Source organism: Vicugna pacos, chromosome X, assembly GCF_048564905.1.
Source record: "Vicugna pacos chromosome X, VicPac4, whole genome shotgun sequence".
In the NCBI taxonomy this organism is placed as follows: domain Eukaryota; kingdom Metazoa; phylum Chordata; class Mammalia; order Artiodactyla; family Camelidae; genus Vicugna; species Vicugna pacos.
The window spans coordinates 13,678,980-13,700,184 of NC_133023.1; the positions used below are offsets into that span (position 1 = coordinate 13,678,980).

General features: G+C 34.7%; 1 protein-coding gene across 11 annotated transcripts in view; it reads left to right on the forward strand.

Moving 5' to 3' along the window:
- The window catches only part of CDKL5 (cyclin dependent kinase like 5), a 198,244-nt gene that overhangs the window by 127,842 nt on the left and 49,197 nt on the right, over nt 1-21,205 (forward strand). For all 11 annotated transcript variants that reach the window (XR_012067489.1, XM_072956083.1, XM_072956086.1 and 8 more), the window contains 5 exons: nt 4,016-4,136; nt 6,063-6,122; nt 8,223-8,313; nt 11,876-12,065; nt 17,318-17,398. Coding sequence is in view for 10 of the 11 variants with exons in the window: in XM_072956083.1 (XP_072812184.1) it covers nt 4,016-4,136; nt 6,063-6,122; nt 8,223-8,313; nt 11,876-12,065; nt 17,318-17,398 (543 nt within the window). In the remaining variant the exon portion in view is untranslated. The remainder of the gene's footprint in view (nt 1-4,015; nt 4,137-6,062; nt 6,123-8,222; nt 8,314-11,875; nt 12,066-17,317; nt 17,399-21,205) is intronic.

The window sequence follows — 21,205 nt, forward strand, 5'->3', positions numbered from 1 at the left end:
TCAATTTGCTTATAATCTTGAGACTTTAAAATGAAAATATTATTCATAATCATTAGAAGTCTTGAAATACGTTGAAGGATTTTGTACAATTTAACTGTACAGAGATAATCTTAAGTTTAAACAATGTATTGATTTGAAGTCTTAGGATCTATCGTCAACAAGTAATTTTTAGACTTGGTTTATTTTAATTAAACTTTAGCAAGGCCTCTCTGAGGGAGAGACAGCGATGGTACAGATGATAGAGGTGTGTGTAAGAAAACCTCGCGAGCGTAGGATGGTTGTCTGAGTCAGACGTAGGGTGGCGAATGAGTGGGCTCATGAAGCAGCCTTTTGTGAATTACTGCTGCTGTGGCTTTATTTGAGGGAAGAAGATGTGCCTGGAGCCTTAAGGTGAAGATTGAGGAGGTAGATGAGACCACAAGTAAGGAATTAGAAGCATGGGAGAAAAGAAGAACAGCACACAATGTTCAAGTTGTCTGTGTACTTGCTTTAGTATTTTTTTTTATTGTTAACTCTTAGTGACAATTTAAATCATATGACCTAAGGGCAAATGGCTAATTTAGTGAACAATATTATGGGCCTATGGGTTTCTCTGACAGCAGCTGACTTACAGCAGTTGGTTATTGTCAAGAACCTAAATCAGTGCCTTAACAAGAGTAGAATAAACTGGAGCCAGACAGACCTTTTAGAGATTTCCTTAATGAGTAAATAGGTGGCTTCTGCTGATTTCCTATGTTATTATCTAAAAAGGATTAAAACTGGAGAGGTTTATGTTTGCTTTAGGTCCATTCCCAGGTGCTTTCTATATCGTAAATGACAGAGTATCACCACCACCATCATCATCACAAAATGGAAGGCAGTGTTGCCAAGATGACTGATCAATAATGTGACTTTTCAATTAAGTCAACCTTTACAGATTATTTTCCTAATTAAAAAAATAGTAATTTTATTACAAGCAAAACTTGAAAAAATATTACAAGGCTCTTTGTTGTTTCAAAATACTGTTTTATGTTTTTCTTTCCTAAAATCTGTTTAAAGGTTTCATTTTCTGTGTCAATTTAGATGTTTTCCTAAGGGATCTGTCCTTCCAAAATAAAACTGAAATTTGAAGGTTTTTAAAAAAGTTATTAAAAAAAGTATTGCTATAAAATCAGATGTTCTTTATATTATTTATAAGTTGTCAAAATAATCATGTGGCTTGCAGTTTTTACTGCCAAATAATAAAATTCTGACAGATCTATTTCTTATGTTTTTTTATTTCTGTTCTACTCATGGTGATTGTTTATGGTTAATAACAATTTAGTATGAACAAATGGAGAAATCATCTCTGTGAATCAGACAGTATGTCATATCTGAGATCTCTCTGCTGGTAAGTGGCAGAGCTGCTACCAGAACTCCAGACTTCTGACCTCCAGGCCTAGGATTCTTGTGCTGGCCTTACGATTTGGACGGTGACCATCACACCCTCCCATCAGGCAGTGCCTGATGATTGACAGTGAGGCTCAAGGGCAAGGAGAAAGATGCTTTTAGGGATAGGGGCTTATAACAGAGATGCAGGATTACAGTGGTTTAAACAAAATACAAGTTTCCCTCTCAGGTACAAATACAAAGGTAGGCAGTTAACTCTGTTCCACAGCCATAGGGGACCCAGGTTGCTTCTGCCTTTCTTCTCTTTCACCCCTGAGATGTGGCCCTTGTCCTCACGGTCAAGATGGAGCTTGCATCACATTGACCAGGACTTAGTTGCATGGTTACACTAGTTGCAAAGCAGAAGGGAAATGTACTCTTCCTTCTGGGCACCTACGCATCCACTTACAAGCTGTATTACTCTAGTAAGGGAAGAATGGATATTGGGGAACATTCCTCTCTATAACTCAGAAATTTAGAGTTGAATATGAAATGAGACATACAATTTATTTTCTTTATTACAAAGCTCCCTTATTCCTCCTGTCCCATACATTTGTTAGTTGAAAAGACAAAGTGGATAATCATTTAAAAATGATGCATACATATTTTAGACATTTTAGTTTAACTTTAAACATACCAATATACAGTCATTTTCCACTCTTTAGAGGTAGGGTCAATGCCTTTCCAGTATTGATCTTCTGGTTGGAGTTCTGATAGGTCTTTCTTGAATACATTCTACCCATAATACATCAGTTATATCCTGTGGCAGCTTCTTTAAAGTGAAGTGAAAGCTTAAAAACATTGCAAAGCAATCTCAGTGCAGAATCCTTACTACCACCACCACTGTCCCTTGCTAGTTTTATAGTTGTTCCACTCACATTTGATTAGATAGCAGTATGTGTAGTGGCTTTCCTTTATTAAGTCTTTCCAAAGTATTAAATTTTGTTTTCTTATAAACAGCAACTCTTTTTTAAAAACATTAATTCATTGCTTTATATAATATTTAATTATATTAAAATAACAAGTGCATCTGTTATAAATAAGTATGGAAGTGTAATAAACAAACAACTAATTGTTTATATGAATACAACTTGACTGACGGGAGCAAAATTGTGGAATTGTACTAGAGTAACAACTTTTTCGTCTTAGGACTCCTTTTTCAGTCTTTTTTTTTTTTCAGTCTTAACATCATTGGGAAACTTAAGAGCTTTTTATTTATGTGGGTTTTATCTATTAATATTTATCATATTAGAAGTCAAAACTGAGCAATATAAAAATATTTAATTCATTTAGAAAATAATGATAATAAACCCATTACATGTTAACAAAAATATGTTTGTCAGTCATTCTTTTGAGTAAAAAGTGTTCCCCAAGAAAAATGGCTAGTTTAGTTTACAACTCCATTATTCAAGTGCTTTTCATACTCAGGATAGCTATCATACTTTGATATGCAGCAGAAGTGTTTTATGTGTGTTCTTCATTTTATCATGTAGATTCCTAAGAAGACATGTAGTCAAGAATTGAAATTTAATAAACATAATAACTTTTACTGCTTCATCAAAGGCATCCTTTACTCTTTTTTCTTTTCTTTTTTTTTTTTTAAACTGTGAGGATAAGGCATTGAAGAATCCAATGACTTGATTCATGCTAAGGTGCCACCAGTTTACCTATCATTGCTTTGTATCATCAGTGTAAATGCCAACACAATGAAAAAGGCAAACAGTTGAGTGTTATTATGAATATAGTTTTTAGTTTTGACTTCATAGATCCTCTATAAGGTCTGAGACCCCTCTCCAGAGATCCACAGATCATACTTTGAGAACTGCTGTCCTTGATGGTCATCTACAAACAATAAGCTCTAATTGTGCTGTAGGCCTTACAGTAATAAACAATAACCTCTAATTGTGCTCTGTGCTTTGCAGAAGGAATGGAGAACAGTTTGGTTAATCTGGGAATTCAGTGGAAGCTGGTTAAATGGAGTTTCTACTTAAAAAATTGTGCATGAATTTAAGAATGGTCTGACTCCAAACGAAGAATTTTGAATGTTGGTTTGTTTGGAGTCTGTGAATTTTTATTTCAACAGTATTTTCTAGCCTCTCTAAATTTTTGTACTGATTGGATTGATCACTGCTAATCTTAGGGATCATTTCTTCTAGAATATTTTCCAGGTCGCCCAGAAATATTTGCAAGGCTTGATTTTACTGCAAAGTCCTATTAAAGATATACAATGCACTATGTTAAAATGACTATTTCCCCTCTCCTTTATACATTACAGTTGTCTTATCTCTACTTTGTGTTGCTTTTTCCTTGACATTATGCTAAAATGATGCCTGAAAGGTTTTAGGGAGAGTGAAAAGTGCCCAGAGTTATTTTTTGAGACAACACTGGAGAATAGTAAAAACGGAATTTCTTTTAAAAGAGAATCTGCATTTAATACAGTATCCTGCTTTAGCATGAAAAAGGTTGTAGATAGAAAGCAAAACAGTTTTTAAAAATGCATCCTGTGTATTGGATGAATTATCATCCAAGATGCTTTTTAAAATTGCTAATACGTGATTCATGTGCCTACCTAGTTTTGGAGATTAATGGCTCTCTGTTTAATTTTTAGAATATGCTTGAGTTGCTGGAAGAAATGCCAAATGGAGTTCCACCTGAAAAAGTAAAAAGTTATATCTATCAGCTAATCAAAGCTATTCACTGGTGCCATAAGAATGATATTGTTCATCGAGGTGAGTATGGAATTTTTGAAATGGAGAATATTAAGGAAAATATCAAAGTTAACAATAAAATATTTCATATATTACTATCTTAATGTTTCCGTAGGCACTGACATTCCATTTAAATTAAACACATTTTGAAAGTACAGGATATGAGACATTGTTTGGACTCCTTCCTAGTCTCCTTTTGTATCACCAAAAGGATGGACTGCAAATTTATTTGGATATTATGGTGAGATCTCTGTTTCTATAACCAGATCCACTCTCAACAGTAGAAGCACCTAGTGATATAAAGAACTCAACAAATGTAAATTTTGAAGCCTACCTAGTGGGGGAAAGAACCTCTCCATTGCCTTTCGATCTTGCAGGTAGACCAGGTAATGTGAAACCACCCAGGATCAGGCTTTAGAGGTGGTCCTAAGTCACTGACCCCTATTGACAGTGACTTCATTCCTTCTTAGACCACGATCTCCAGTATTTGCCTTTACCCCCTGATCTTCTCTACCTGTAAGTGAAAAGTGCCCATTGTTTGCAGGTTGCAGGGATGACCAATGTTGCATAAAGGCCATGATTATATTTCCATAATTGTTTTATTTTGTTCTTTATTGCCATGAAGTGGGTGGTTTATAGCAATAAAAGGGAAACTATTTGCTCAGTACCATCTTTGACTCTATACTATCTGTCTTCTGATAATATCTTGCACTCCAGAATTTTATATTAAAGGGACACAAATTGATAGGATAATGAAGCTAAAAGATGTATGTCAGAAAATGCTGCAATATCGAATTCTCATTTTTTAATTATCAGATAAATGAATACTGCATTTTAATTTATCTGTATAGACACATAGGAATATCACTTTAAAAATAGTCTCACTTTAAAAATAGCTTAATTATCATATGGAGAATGCTAACTCCTATTATTTCTGGAAAAAGACAGTTTGAAAGTCAAATGCAAGAGAAATACATAGCAGTTACCTTATCAAGGTTGTTGGTGGCATGGAGAGATCTCCAGGTCAACTGGACATCCAATGTCTAGGGTGATTCTAATAACAGTTTCTACTACAGTTTGGGGGTATTAATAAGGAACTGATTTAACTGCCTTTCCATAGTGATACTGTGATTTGGTTAACTATATAGTGAATTAATTGTTATGAAGTAGCAGTAGAAACCATGATTCTGAAATCTGTAAATTTTGCTCCTACCTCTTCCCTTTGTCCATTTTCACTTCTAACATATGATATAGATGGTAGCTACTCTAAAAATAGAATTGTGAGATGCCTCCCAAGGGGGAAATTAAACTGCATTTTCTGTGTATTTCTACTCCTTAATTCCCACCACATCTTCAAAAGATCCATGAAAAAAATGAGAAATCTTATCTTGACTCATCCAGCAAAGCTTCAGCACTAGACATTTGTAATTGTGAACCACACAGAAAAACTAAGGAGATATATATGGAGAGAAATTATACAGGAAATCATAACAGAAAATGTATCTTATATGTATTTTTTCCTCTAGTAAATATAATGCCATCTACTTACTCTCAGTGTACATTTTTAAGTTACCGTGTATAAATATTTTATACCCTGTCTTCAAAATTTTGTATCATTAGTATTTTATAAATTAAAAACAGTTCCTTGAAGTATGGTGGCCTAGATCCAATCATTCTTAAACTCATTTTAGAGATCCAATTAATGTGTCTAAGATATAAAGGGAAAAATATTTTTGAAATTGTGGTGTGCATTTTTCTCAAAAAGAAATTAACTGAAAGTTTTATGTACCACCATAAAATGTGTTACTCTGCTTTTTGCTACCATAGGTTTCTATTCAGATTATTCTGGATATTTCTAATTAAGTGTCATTACAGTGATCTAACAGTGTCAATCAGCAGTACATGGAACATTTTTTTAATAATTGTTTTTTAATCTTGATACTCCAGATATAAAACCAGAAAATCTCTTAATCAGCCACAATGATGTTTTGAAACTGTGTGACTTTGGTAAGTTAAAAAGAAATTGAGCCCTGTAAGTACAGAATTAATTATAACACATAAGTAGCTTTTACAGGCATGTTATCTACTATTTAAAAAAATTCACCATACAGTATTTATTTAATGAGAATTCAAAGCAAATTCATGCATGTACATATATTCATAAGCCCAGGACTCAGTGACCGCAGAAAAAGGATTTTCTAGGAAATACCACTATGGCCTTCTGGTTTGGGTAGGATTTTAATTTTTTAAAAATATTTTAAATATTGATAGAAATTGTTTAGGCATAATCATAAACACTGAAACAATAACTATGTAAATATGTATATATTGTGTATATGCAATAGTTATGTATCTGTAAGGTTAAAAGACATTTTTAGAACAATTCCATTTATTCCCTTTAAATGCTCAGTGAATGAGATTAGTAACTGATATATGATTTTCCAGCACCTTTTTGATTATGTAAGGAAGTTTTGAGTTGTACTTTCTCCCAGTAGAAAACTGTGTAGTTTTTCATGTATATAAAACTCTGTATTAAGCACTATTAAAAATTTTAATTAAAATAGTTCAGAAAAGTTTTAAAACTATAAATTAGATGGGTCATGGTCACTTTAAAAATTATATTTTTGCTTAATCCATATGCTGAAAAATAACTTGACTTTTAAAGAAGTTTATTTTTTTCTTACAGTCAGCTAATCATGCATACAGTGTGAACCTCCATTTTATAAATGAGAATGTATCTCCTTACCATAAGCAAAAGTTAGATTAGTACTTAGGAGATGGATTGCACAGGTGAGAAATAGGAGCAGAATGGTCGATTTTGGCCAGTACAGCAATTGGAAGCATGTGTCACTGTTTTCACTCATTGTTTTCAAAGAATTTGAATATTATGAACCTGTTTGCTTGAGGAAGAGTGTTTTACAGAACTTAATTTTCTTCATATTTTATGATAATAAGAAATATTGCAAAGAAGAGTCCTGTTGTACCTAAACGTCCTAAGAAGTACTTAGAAGCTAAAGTTATAAATACAAAGGGATGCTTGTAGAGTGTTATAAGAGGAAGAGTATCCTTGGTCCAGCATCATTTCTTAAAGAAAAGTTATTTTTAAATGGTCAGAAATGGCACATGGCTTCCACATGGCAGTACCACATATGCATTTTGTGTCCTGTTCATCCCCAGTAAGAACTTACTAATTTTTTTCCCTCCCAGAGTGTGTAACTCCTTTGTCTGCCTTGAAGAATCCCAATAAAAAATGCAAATGTTTCTTCTAAATATGTCTTACAAAGAAGTATTGATTAACTGAAGTTAGGGGTTTTGTGGCGTTTTTTGCTATGGTTATTTTTATTTTTTTACTGTTCCATTTTAAGAAACATCATTTTACACTTTTTGGAAACTGACATACACCTTAATTTTAATATTCTGATTTTCTTTACAATGAACCCATAAATTGTTTTTGGTGAGTTAGATGGATAATTAAAACCTGCCAGTTTATTTTGTGACCCCAAAACCTTATGAAAGAGTTGCAAGGGGAAAAGTAGCCATAGTCTATAAGGTAATTAAGATACCCTAATATGCTTCTCAATCACGTTTGGAGATAAAAATCATTTTGGCCTGCTCTGTTTCTATCATTGCCAACCCCAAGCATTAGTTGTTTCCATAATGTCCAGAGCTGATTAGGAATAATAAATACACAAATACTATGTAAGTCCCACATAGCAGATTTAATAGCTGTCTGTGATATGCTAGTTTAGCTTTGACTTCTGGCTCTTCTGGAGACTTTGTTTTGTTCCTAAGATTTTAATTTATTGGAAAAGCTGATTTTAAAATACGCTCTGAATGCTTATAAAAGTGTGCGGTGACTTCAAAAACATGGATTTCTTTATCTTAGAGGAGAGACTGGTTTTGTAGTCAATATATTGTATATTTTAATTCATGTATGAACACTGGACTAACTTTTTTAAGTAACAAGGGCACTGTTAATAAACAGCCCATTCAGTACCAATCATTATATTCTTTTGATGTTCCTTGAAGATATTACTAGCACTGAAATATTTTGTCAGCATGAAATTCTTTTTCAAAATTTCACCTTTGGGCTTTGCTATCTTTCAGGTTTTGCTCGAAATCTATCAGAAGGCAATAATGCTAATTATACAGAATATGTGGCCACCAGGTGGTATCGGTCCCCAGAACTCTTACTTGGGTGAGTTACCCTCCCCAAATAGAATGACATCTACATATCTGCTGATCCTCCATCATTAGCTTTGAGATCATCTATGGAAGATAAGACCTTGAGTTAATTAAACACCAGTTACCTATTGCAGTGTAACAAACCACCTAAAAACTTAATGGCATAAAACAAGCACCATTTTATTCACTCAGTTCTGGGTGCCAGCAGTTTGGAGAAGTCAGCGATTTGAGTTTAACTGGATGATTCTTCTCCTGGTCTCAATTGGAGTTGCTCATGTAGCTACAGTCAGTCAGCAGGTCATCTGGAGGCTGGCTGATTTAGAGGGGGCCTCAACTGGGACAGACCATCTCTGTTCCATGGGGACTCATCCTCCAGTAGGTTAGTCCAAGTTTATTCACATGATAATGGAAGAATTCCTTAAGCAGAGGGCAAGCCCTAAAGCAATGGTGGTTTAGCAATGGTGGTTTTCAAGCCTCTTTGTATGACTTTTGCCTCATTGGCCAAAGCATGTTATTTGGCTAAGCCCTGATTCAAGGAATGGAGGAATAAACTTCACCTCTTGATGGGAAGAGTGGCAAAGCCATATTACAAAGTGGCAGGAGGAGGGTATAGCTCAGTGATAGAGTGCATGCTTAGCATACACAAGATCCAGAGTTCAGCCCCCAGTATTTCCATTAAAAATAAGTAAATAAGTAAATTACCTGCCCCCTCTCCCCAAAAAACCAAAAAACAAAGTGGCAGGTGTTCAGAAATGGAGGGAATTATCGCCACCATCTTTGTTAACAATCTTCCACATTAAGAATGTGACATTCTGGATTATCGGTCTGCTCATTCATTCATTCAACAAATACTTATGGATATATGCATGACTGGGACATTGTGCTGTACACCAGAAATCGACACATTGTAACTGATGATACTTCAATTTAAAAACAAAAAACAAATACTTACAGAGTATCGCTTATGCCTAGCTACTGGGCTATAAATATTGAACCAAATACCATTTTTCTTCTGAACAGTGTAAATCTTGTTTGATGATAAATGGCTATTCAGACTAGTACTACATTGATGATTTTCTCAGCAACACCTTCATATCCATCAACTTTGTGCCACCCTTCCACTTTCAGTGCTCTTCATCTGTCAACACTAGAAAAAGGTCCTCTGATAAGATTATTTTTCTTTTTAATATGTTTAACTTTAGAGCCGAAGAAGGAGCCTGTAGTCATGATCTCCATCACATAGTTTCATTAATAGTTCTCTGCCTATCCTAGTTGTGCTATTTTTTAATTTTTCCTAGATTGTATTTTCTTCTTTGGGACCATCAAAGAATGGAAATAGAAGGCACACTACAAATAAAATTAAATATGGTGATAATGATGGTCAGTGAACAAATTATAGGTTCCATCTCTTTAGTGTACTGTACATGTATCTAGGGGGCATGAGAAATTTAATTTTTGAAAGATACTTTTTATTATATAATAGAAATGTGAATTTCTGTATTTCTTCAGAAGATTATGATGGTATAGTCATATAGTGTTTAAGTTTACTCACTGAAGATTTATTTTGAAACTAACAATTGATTTCCCAGTGTCTATCAGCCATTTGGTAGTATTTCTTGTTTCGTTGCTGACCTAGAGCCTATAAGAATTATTGGTGTCAGTTATTGAAAGCTTTACTTTTTTTTTTTTTTTTTTCTTTTTAGAGATCAAAAGCTTGTGCTTTATCCTGTGAAACAGATGGTGGCTAGTCATTTTATTATACCTCTTTGTATGGCTAGATTTTAGAATTTCTGTGCTCAATTTTAAACTTGGATTTAGGATTGATTTTCTTTTGTCTATGTTTCTCCTGCGTACCTCTGTCTGGACTCACTCTGATGCCTAGTCCAGTCATCTGTCCATTCTTTGGAAGAGATTGGGAGTTTAAATTTACCAGACAGTATTTGCCAAGGAAGAAATGAGTATGAAGTAGATCATTCTTAGAACCCCATCTGAGAATTCAAGGATGTGGAAGGACTTGTTATAGTATTGTTTTGTCTATAAGATGGCCCTGAAGAGTTCACTCTGAGGACAGCCTTATTGTGAAACTTCAGGGAGTGTTTGTTGCCTAGTAATACCCATTGGAAAACTGAGGTTATGTTTTGAGATATATGGGAGCTACCAAAAGTAGGGACTCCAACTAATTTGGGCCAAATTGAATATTGCTGATTAAATGATTGTCAAATACTAGTTAAAGAACCATATTATTTGTATAAAAATCCCATTGATATCCGTTGATATTTCATTAACATGAAGAATTTACATATTTTTGTACATTCTCAACATTTTGTCCTTGACATTCAGAGCAGTTACAGCTGCATAAATTATTCAAAATAGTTGATAGAAGAAAAATAGCTTGTGGTGGGTATGTAAAGATTTTCTATAAGTTTCTCCATCTAGCACAAGTTTTCTCATACTTGTATGAAAGAAAGATCAGTATCCTTCTCTTCCCAACAAGCTACCAAAAAAATCTAAATGAAGTTTCCTGATATGGTTCTTAGGTTTTTGTGAGAGGAAATGAGATAAATAAAATATTGAATTACTATTGCAGTGGTTTATTATCCTAGAAACTCATTCTGTATGATGTTAAAAGTGCTTTAGAGTATTTGTTAAAAGTTTTATATTAATACTATATCACTATGGCATTCTAAAATTTCATCCCATATTTTTTTCAGGTATTTTATTTTGGCTTTCCCTTCTTAAGCTTACATAATTTGTGTTTAAAACTAAAGAAAATATGATTTCTTAAACTGCCATATATAATTTGACTTAAGGCTATAGATATTGGTGTATACATACAAAGCTTTTGATGGATACCTAGATTTTCATGTATAGCCTCCATTTATTAGCAACAGTAATACTCCAAAAGCCCTCTGGTAAACTCAGAGTCTGGACAATAGCTATAAACCCCCAAATAAGTGGAAAAAATGCTTTAAGGGAAGTAGGTGTCATAAAGCTCTATAAACAAATGGTACAAATAGATTGAAGTAAATAATCCAGTGGAGTTTAGCACAATCTTAGCTGTTTTGACTCTGTGCAGTCAGAGGTTAAATAATATTCAGTGTTTGTTGTTTAAGAAGACACATAAGTCAGTGGTACATTTTAATAGGCTGAACTGGTAAGTGTAACTTGTTGATAATTGGAGAGCTAAAGGATAGTTACCTAGAAAATACATTTCTTGGGAGCATTTCATTCTCCAAGTGTTAACTCATCAGACATGTGTCCTGTATTTAGGGTTTATTAAGCCTTTCACGTTAAAAATATATCCAGATGTGAACAGATTTCAAATCAGTGTATAGTAACTAAATTGTTATTAAACCCATGGCTTTATTAGCATAGATTTTTTCTCACTTGTGTTCTGAATTTTTACTTTGATAGCCATAATTCCTTTTTTTCAGCCTCACTTTTGTCCATGTAGTACTTTCTAATTCCTTAAATACACAAATGTGCTTTAAATCATGAATCTGTTCAAAATAATTTGGAAATTATTAAAATGTATTTCTTCAGTTGCCAAGATAATCTCTCCCTTTGCTTTTCAGAGCTCCCTATGGAAAGTCTGTAGACATGTGGTCAGTGGGCTGTATTCTTGGGGAGCTTAGTGATGGACAACCTTTATTTCCTGGAGAAAGCGAAATTGACCAACTTTTTACTATTCAGAAGGTGCTAGGACCACTTCCATCTGAGCAGATGAAGCTCTTCTACAGTAATCCTCGCTTCCACGGGCTCCGGGTAAGAGGCTTTGCTAAAACCCCAAATGGAATCAGTACAGCAGTATTTGAATCATTGTTCATTGCACAATAGAGTGCTAAGCTATCCATTGAATACTATTCCCTTTCCTATTACAATACTTATAATCCCCATTATAATATTTTATTCTTGAATCTTATATAGTATTTGTGAATTTTTAAAAGTCTAAATTTGAAACTGGGAGCTGCTAATATTTTTCCTAACTTATAAGTTCCAATTTTTCAAAATCTTTTCTAGTGTTTGCATTGTTATAGTCTAAACTTTGGTTATCTCAGACTGTTTCTTTATGCAAAATATTAGCATCCCCAAAAGATACAAATATATATAAATGGCTGTTGCTTATTTGAGCAAACATTTATAGTGATTTGAGGAGGACTATGAATACTCGCATTCTGCAGGTTTAAAGGTGCTGTTCTAGTGAGTTATTTCTTGTCTGTCTGTTGACAGTGAAACATCACGTCTTCTTTCCAAACTAGTGTATTGTCTTGGGGAGCTTTTTCTGGACTTGCTAACTTTGTACAAAACTTGTTTTCAGAAAATATGCTGAAAAGGGTCTTAAAGTATAAACTTTCCCCAGATGAGGGCTAACCAAGTCACAGAAGCATTTTACTGGAGTGACCAGTTATAGGCTGCTTCTCTCTTCCACCTACCCCCAAAGCTGCGTTTTTGGTTTTCAATTACCCTGTTTGGGCCAACATGCCAGTTGGTGGTCCTTGTGGGAACTATAAAATAAGCTCACCAGCACTCCTTCTCTTAAATGCGTAATTCTCAAACTATGTTTTCTTGACACCTGTAAAGCACTTTGTTATTTTCCTTTGACTTTCTGGACCTCGGTCCATTTCCCTTTGAAGAGCACCCCTCCTCACACACAGAGTGCCCAACACAGTACCCCTCCTGCTCAGCTTGGTGAGTGAGGAATAGATGAAGGAACAGAAGTGCGAACATTTCTCTTTCATTTCTCTTCCTGCTTTCTCTCTCTCTTCTAAATCTGAGTTACCTCAAGCAAGTTTCTTTTCTCCTTTTATTTTTGCCACAAATAGCCAAATTATGACCATTAATTAGGCTGCAAATGATCAGTTAGTGATCATTTGGCATACTAGATGCTGAAAATATGACAGTAAATTGGGCTTGCCCTCAGCCCAGCAGAAAGGAAAATCTATTCTATTCAGATATAAAGTGAGTCATAACTAATGAATTCTTGGTTTACTTAGAATATGTCCAGACTCCTTCCCAGCAGACCTTTCCTGATCTGGGCCCTTCTAGCTCCCTGACCTCAGCTCATTCCTCTTCCCATTCCCCTCCCTCTCCAGACTTTCACCACACTTGCCTTTCTTTTTCTCTAACTTTCATAAACATCCCAAGGTTGTTGCAGCTTCATAAATTTGGGACTTGTGGCTCCTCCCAGAAAGGCACTTCCCATGTATGGCACCTTCTCATTTTATAAATCTCAGCTCCAAGAACACCCCCTTTCTCTGACTTCCCACCATACTTCCCCACCTCCTTCTTGGTGTTTCCCAGAGCACCCTTCTTTTTCCATCATATCGCTTATCACAGTATATAATTATTTTGTCTATTTTTAAATTAACTGTCAGAAATCATCTGTTTTCTTGCTGTATTTCCAGCATCTAGCCTCGCCCAGCACGTGTAGTAGGGACTCGATGAGTATATGAATTATCTCTTGAACCAATCTGTGTTCTCAGCAGTCAAGCCCAGCTGTATTTTTCTCCTCTCCATCTTTAATGCCTCCTTCACTCTTACCACCTTTCACTTGAACTGCGCTCCCAAACTGATCTCTCCAACTTTCCCTCTTCAGTCTTCACATTGCTTTTAGAATGATCTTCTTGCAAACCTCACATTTAATTCTGTCTCCTTTGTATTTAAAAACCTACACAGGGTTGTTCATTAAGTTTAAACTCCTCAAGATAGCATTAAAACCCCTTGCTCCTAGCCCTCCAGCCTTGTCTCTCACGTTTTCCTACCCCTGCCCCCTACTCTGCAGCCACATTGAACTTGTCACCATTTCCTTGACATGTTGCTTCTACAGTGCTGCATTTCCATTTCTATAATTCTCCCAGTACTCACCCCACTTTCTGGAAAGTTCTTTGTCCTCCATTCCCCAGACTCAGGTCAAGCATCCTCCTTCCATGAAGTCCTTCTAGATTCTCCTGAAGAACTGTTGCCTTCCCCTTCTGTACTCCTGCAACACCCTGGTCATAGCTGTAGAAGCACACATTGCAGTCTCTTTTAAATAGCTGTTTGCAAATATGTATCCTCACTGGAATAATGAATTCCTTAAAGAAATGAGCTATCATGGTCACCACTATATTCACAACATATCTGGAATAGTGCCTACTAGTTTGAATAGTATTATGTGATTGAATGTTTGACGTGGAATATCAAGCTTAGTCTGCTGGCTGCCTTGTTCTTTGCCTGGATAAAGAGGCTCTAAGCTGGATTTTCTGAAGAGAGTGTAAGCAGATCTGCCATGGTACCTGGCTTTAATAATTTATAAACTAGCTGAAGAATTAAGACTTTTGTGCATGAAATAATTACAAAGCAATACAATTTATAATAAATTGTGTCATGTAATAAAGTACTGCATTCTTTACTACATTGTACTGTTTTCTGATACATCTAAATATAGTTGAGACCTCGAGAATGTTAAACATTCCAGAAAGTTAGAAATCATAGTTGGCTGGATTCACTAGGAATGATTTATGGAGGATTTGAAACTTTGAAATGGCTATTGAAGAATGACTAGCATTTGGATTAGATAGGCCAAATGAAGGAGGTCTTTTCCTCATTTGTCTCTGGCCCTGTTCGTTCACAGACCTTCTCACTAAATAGTATTATCTGTAAAATGCTAAACAGCACATGGTGGTGCTGCTTTTAAATATCCTTTGGAAAAACTGCTACTTCCTTGACACTTTAGTTTTTATAAACCTTAATATTTTTACTTTTTATTCTGAAAGTGTTTGTTGTGTTTTAACTAAATTAGTTTAATCTTTTTGGAGGTTTGACCACATCTTTTGAGGGAAAAATCTTCCTTTATCATTTACTTGAGAATGTCTGTGACAGACAGCTAAGCGTACAGGGTGTGTGAACTGCAATTGCCGTGAAACGTGAGCTCACTAGGAACCAGTCCAGTGTGATTTGCATTTTGATTCAGTTGTGTAGAGATTGGAAAATCAACAAGATGTTGCTCTAGTGGTATGCATTAGTTTGAAAAAATAACAATTGCTGTTCCATAATATAGGGCATAGTCTCTGGAGTTAGGCTGCTGGGGTTCAAAGCCTGGCTCCATATTTACTACTTGAATGACCCTGGGCAAGTTTCCTGTGCCACTCTGCCTTCATGCATAAAATGACAATAACAGAAGGACCACCCGATGGGGTTGTTGTGAAGGTTAAATGTTATAATATATGTAAAATGCCCAGACCAGTGCCTGACACATAGTAAGTGCTTAGTAAAGAGGCACTCTTAGAAAAAAACTAACTACTGACTGGGATATACTTCCAACTTATATGCTTGAGTTTTGGTTATTTGTTGAGTTATCTCATATGAGAATGGTATATTTCATTCAAAAGCACATAGATTAATTTTCTAAAGTTAGGAGTTAGGTCATTTTAAAATCATATTTCTAATACCTTTTGACTTTTGGTGTTGATTTCCTTATTGATGAAATGTTGCTTCTGGAAAACAAGGAGGAGTGGGATATCTGGTAGCATAAGATAAACCTCATGAGCAAAATGTTAATTAAAATCTACTGGTATAAAGCCTTTTATCACAGCATGACAGGTGTCTCTATTTGGGCTGATATTTAATGCTCCAGTAACATCCAGAGGAACCTCTGTACCTCCTTTAGGAGAGGTACCTAGGTTTAGAAAGAATATGGGTTTGGATGAAATACTAGTTTGGATGCAAATACTAGTTCTTCTGCTTTTTGATTATGTAACCTGCCTTGAACCAGTTATTTGAACTTTCTGATTGTCACCTTCCTCTAAAATAAGAGGAATAACAATTGCTAAAATGCCTCACATAGCATCACTTCTCTCAGAAACCAGTTTTAGGTTATTGCCTGTGTGTCTATGTTAAATCCATGTTATTCCTTCTACTTTCTCTATCTAGAAGGTGCTGTCCTACTTTTCTCTGTCCTTACATTTTTTCTTATCTTTCAAAAGCTAGTTCAGATATTGCATATGGATTCTTTCTTCTACAGCTGCAAACCACCTTGGTCTCTCCTTTCTCTGAGCTTCAACTAGAATTCACGGCTACACAGTTTCATAGTGATTGCCCTCACAAGCAGACTGAGGATTGCTTACCTGCAAAGTTTAGGTCTTACCCATATTCTGTATCTCTTGCCATGCCTAGTGCTGTTGGGGTATGATGTCGTAATTACTCTTAAATACCTTGTTTTGAATTTTCCTGCTTAACTATTCCTCCCATCCATTTACTTAGCACGTTTAAGGATTTCAGGCTTTGAAATGCTCTTATGTTGGTTTGAAGGAAACCACCCTCCCATGAGGAGGAGTAGAAGGCATTGGGCGCTAATACGTTACCATCCAAATATTGTGAAATGTGAGTTGGCAAAGGGAAGGACAGAGCATCTGAATAAACTTGAACTTTTCCCCTCATTTTATTTAAAAATGCGTTTGTTAATTTAGGAGCCTGTTTGCCTTCTATTCCAACTTATGTAAAGGAAGGAATTGAAAACAGGTCATTCAAAGAGTATATTAAAAGGAATAATAAAACATGTGTCTGAATGTATTATTTCTACTTCTGTAGCCTTTCAGGTACTGATCTTTTTCTCTTTTTTTTACTTCTCTGATTTTCAGGAGTAAATGATACATTGTTGTGAAAAAGGTGTAAGAATTGTCTGTATAAGCAAATTCTGTATGAACTGTATTCTAACTGAATTATCTATATAAGCAGACAATACTGTAGAAACTGCTTAAATCAGTTTCAAATTTTTGTATTTTGTTTTACATGCTTCAGTATTTACTGACTAGATTTAAGTATCCTCTTTCACCTGTGAGTTTTCCTGTTATTTAACACCCAGTCCTATTAATGCCTAACCTAATATTCAGATGCCAAAACTAATATACATATGAGATAAATTTGACTTTGGCACTAGGGCAATAGCTACTGCTTATCTGCTACCTTCTCCAACATTCATAGCTCGTGCTCACACATACCCTTCCCCATGTGCTAATACTCCTGTCATGTTGTTACAGTTTCCAGCTGTTAATCATCCTCAGTCATTGGAGAGAAGATACCTTGGAATTTTAAATAGCGTTTTACTTGACTTAATGAAGGTAGGACAAGTTGATGTTATCTGTACAAAATGTCTTTTGGTTTGTGATTTCTCTTGTGTCTACATGTGACCATAGCCCGCTTCTATGAATTAAATGTTTTGTTAATAAATGTATAGTGATGTCTAATGGGGGATTATGTTGTGTTAAGAGGCATTACAATTGCGGCAGTGTTTAGTATTCTAACATTATTCCATCTAGACAGGGCTATGAGATGCCTAAATTAGATTCCTAAAATGGACAGAATAATAACAGTCTAAATATAATAAGAAGAAATAAATTATTTATTTATTTATTCATCCATTCATTCATTCATTGAGCACTTGAGCTGCTTAGGCATAAGGTTTTAAAACAAATCTTAAAATGAATGTGGAAAAGAAAGAGATTCTAACTTTTTACCATGATATTTAAGGCCTCCCATGAGATTATTTTATCAGTGCACCTAATTCGCTCTTTTTCTAACTGGATTTCTCTCTGGCTGTTCTTTTGACAACCAGGATTCCTGCTACTACCCTGCCTGACTGTTTTTCCTCATGCTCCTGCCCCTGTCCAGAAGGTCTTCCTGCTCTGGGCCACTGAAAATGTTCTCACGGTTTTTTACTCTAGTTTTGCTATCCAAGTAGATAGCCCCTAGAGTGAGAACAACTTTTTCATTTCTCCAGCTTTTATTGCAGCCAGCCAGTACATAAGTTAGTGCTAGTTATTTGACAGTAGACCTTCAAAAAAACACTGGTTAATGGATCAATTTTATTTTATGGCCATTCAATCAACCGTCAAAAACACTGCACAGAGCCTTTAAAGGCATATTTAGCACAGTTGGAAATTGCTGAGCAGCACTCTCAGAACTTTGCTGTGCTTTAAAACTATGTTAATCTGTGTTCCAAAGAACACTGTCTAAATAGGTGTGGGGGTGGAGGTGGGATGGGGGCATACCTTTCAGAAAGGCCATATACCATATAATCTTTCTTAGAGATTCACAATATTCATTAACATATAAAGGCTTTGAGAAATCCCACAGTAAAGAAGCATTTCCTAACATTTCCCAAATTTAATTAAATATTAAATACTTTTTAAAAAATATAATTTTACAGCACTGGTGTTCTTCTGAACACAGATTGAGAGATGCTATTTAAAAAAAACTTCAAGGCTCATTCAGGTTAATTAGGCATAAATTATCTCTTAAATCAGTTGGGTTGTGTCAGTATGTTCTTTCACGCAATCAATATTTATTTATCAGGGCTTTAATTATTTGGTAACTTTTAAAATGTAAATAGAATAAAGTAGAAGAACTGAATTAAATACAATTTCATGTTTTCTGCCTTTTGTCTCTTTTAGTTAAAAATAACTGAACTTCTTTTGTTAAATCATTACCCAATATAATTACTAAGTGTCAGCATGGTACCTGGTGAAAGCTAACACAGAGGAAAATACTAAGATAACCGGAACCATTAGGCATTTATACTAGTTTAAAAGTTAAACAATTGAATTTCCATTCATTTAATATATTTAACGTCAGATTTCTTAAATGTTAAACATTTATTGAAATGTATATTCAGAAAGTACACAAATTATAAATGTACCTCTGAGTTAATTTTTATAATGTAAACATATCCATGTAACCCCAATCAGAATGAGATACAGGAAATTATTAACACCCTGGATGCCTCTTCCATGACCCCTTCCCAGGAAACCAGAATTCTGACTTCTATCACCAAAGATTAATACTGCTTTCTTTATTACTGAATGTTATAGAAATATAGTTATTCCTTTTGTCTTTTAGCTTTTTTTGAAAATGAATTTGAAAAATAACACCATTTATCCTTTCTTGAAGAAATACATTCTCTGTGCCATTCCCTAAAGCAGATTTGGTAATTTTGTCCATATATAAGTACCTAAAATGGCTGTCTCATCCTGCATCTGTTTATACATCAGCCATTTTACTGGGGATACATCCCCAGAATTAATCCAAGCCACTAATAATGTAAAGAACAGCTATAATAATTATATGGGCTCTTTTTTAGTTAAAAAGAATTGTTTTTCCCCCAAATGCTGAATTTTGAAACTATTTACTCAGTAAGTTTCATACTTTTCTCATAATGACCTCATCCTTCCAAGTGTTTGAAAATGAGCAACTGTATTCAGAAATATAAAATTAATTCATTGTATGTACAATTTGTACTCTTGATAAAATCTTAAATAAATTAAAATAGTACTTCAGTGCTAGTAGATGTTTGGCTTCCGAAAGGTCACATGTACTTTAATTTAAAATACTACTCAGAGGCAACTTTCCTTTGTTTTTAACTAGCATTATGCAGTTGAAACCATTTTGATATTAACTGCCTTAACTACCAGCGAGACCAAAACCATTTCATGTACCTCCATAGTTTTTGTCTTCTAATAAGGAAGAAGAAAGTATTGAGATACTTCAGAGTTGTGTCTGAGTCAACATGAATGTTGTATGTGAGCAGTAGCTTGGATTACTGGAATCTTTTCACCCAAAGTGAAGATTTCAGTATGTGATAGGATCAGAATTCAAATTTTCTGTGGAGCTAAGGTTGAAAGCAGTTGTCTGAATTTGAATTCTGGCTTATTGAGAACAAATCCAGATTTGCTCTTGCTGATCAGTAGTGGATCAAAAAGAGATTAACTGTGGGCAAAACCAATGAAAGTGAGCTATAGATGGATTTGGGAATGCTGGAATTTCACCCTTCTTCCTTTGTCTGACAGAGACTGTCCATCACTCAAGAGAGCAAATTTCAGTGTGCTCTATTGAGTTGTCTTAGGTTGTATAGCTTATGTTTCTACATCTATTTGTGTAATTTGTCAATAAAAATCAGTTTTAATAATTACCTTTTAAAATCTTGTCCAGTTAGTAATCAGATAAATAATATTAGAAGAAAACATTTTAGTTGTAAAAAACATAAAACACTAATGAATAAAGAACACTTACAAATAAGTTAGGACAGATACACAAATATAAAAATACGGAAAGAAGTAATGTAAGTACCCAATAAACATAAAAATATTCAGGCTCACTAGTAATCAAAGATGTGAATTAAAACAGCTGTGAGATACCATTTGTTAAATAGCTAATTTACAAGTATGTACTAAAAAGAAGAATACCTATTGTTGATGAGGGGGCCTGGAACTTGGTAGGCTCTCAATTGCTGAGAGTAGTAGTATTTGAGGCAACCTTCCTAGGGGGTAATTTGGCAACACATGAAAAGTAATCCTTAAAAGCTTGCATACCTACTATTTACATATCTAGGAGCTTATCCCATGCAAGGGATCATGGATGTATGCAATAATTTTAGTTGTTTATCACAGCATATTAATTATAATAGTGAAAAGTGGCAGCCATATAAACATCCAACAATACATCATTAAATAAATCATACTACAAAATTCCATGTAGTCATTTAAAACATGTTGTAAAGTTATTTGTTGCAGCTTTGTTCATAATAATAAAAGAAGGGAAACAGCTGAAATGTTTTATCACTAGGGAAATGCTAAAAGCAGCCTAAAGTACATCCATAGAGTTGAAGCTGTTTACTGATATGGAATGATCTCTTAAGATCTAATGTCCAGTGAAAAGAAAGCTAAGTGCAAACTATTGTATGTGTACTACTATTGGGTAAAACAGAAGGAACAGATAGAGGTATGTACAAAGTACCTGTGGAAGGCTGCAGAAGAAACTGGTAACATGGACTGCCTCCAGAAAGGAGGACAAGAAAAAGATAAAGAATGTATATTCTTTTATGTGACGATATACTTATTCAAAAATACATTTTAAATGTTTAAATTATGTTG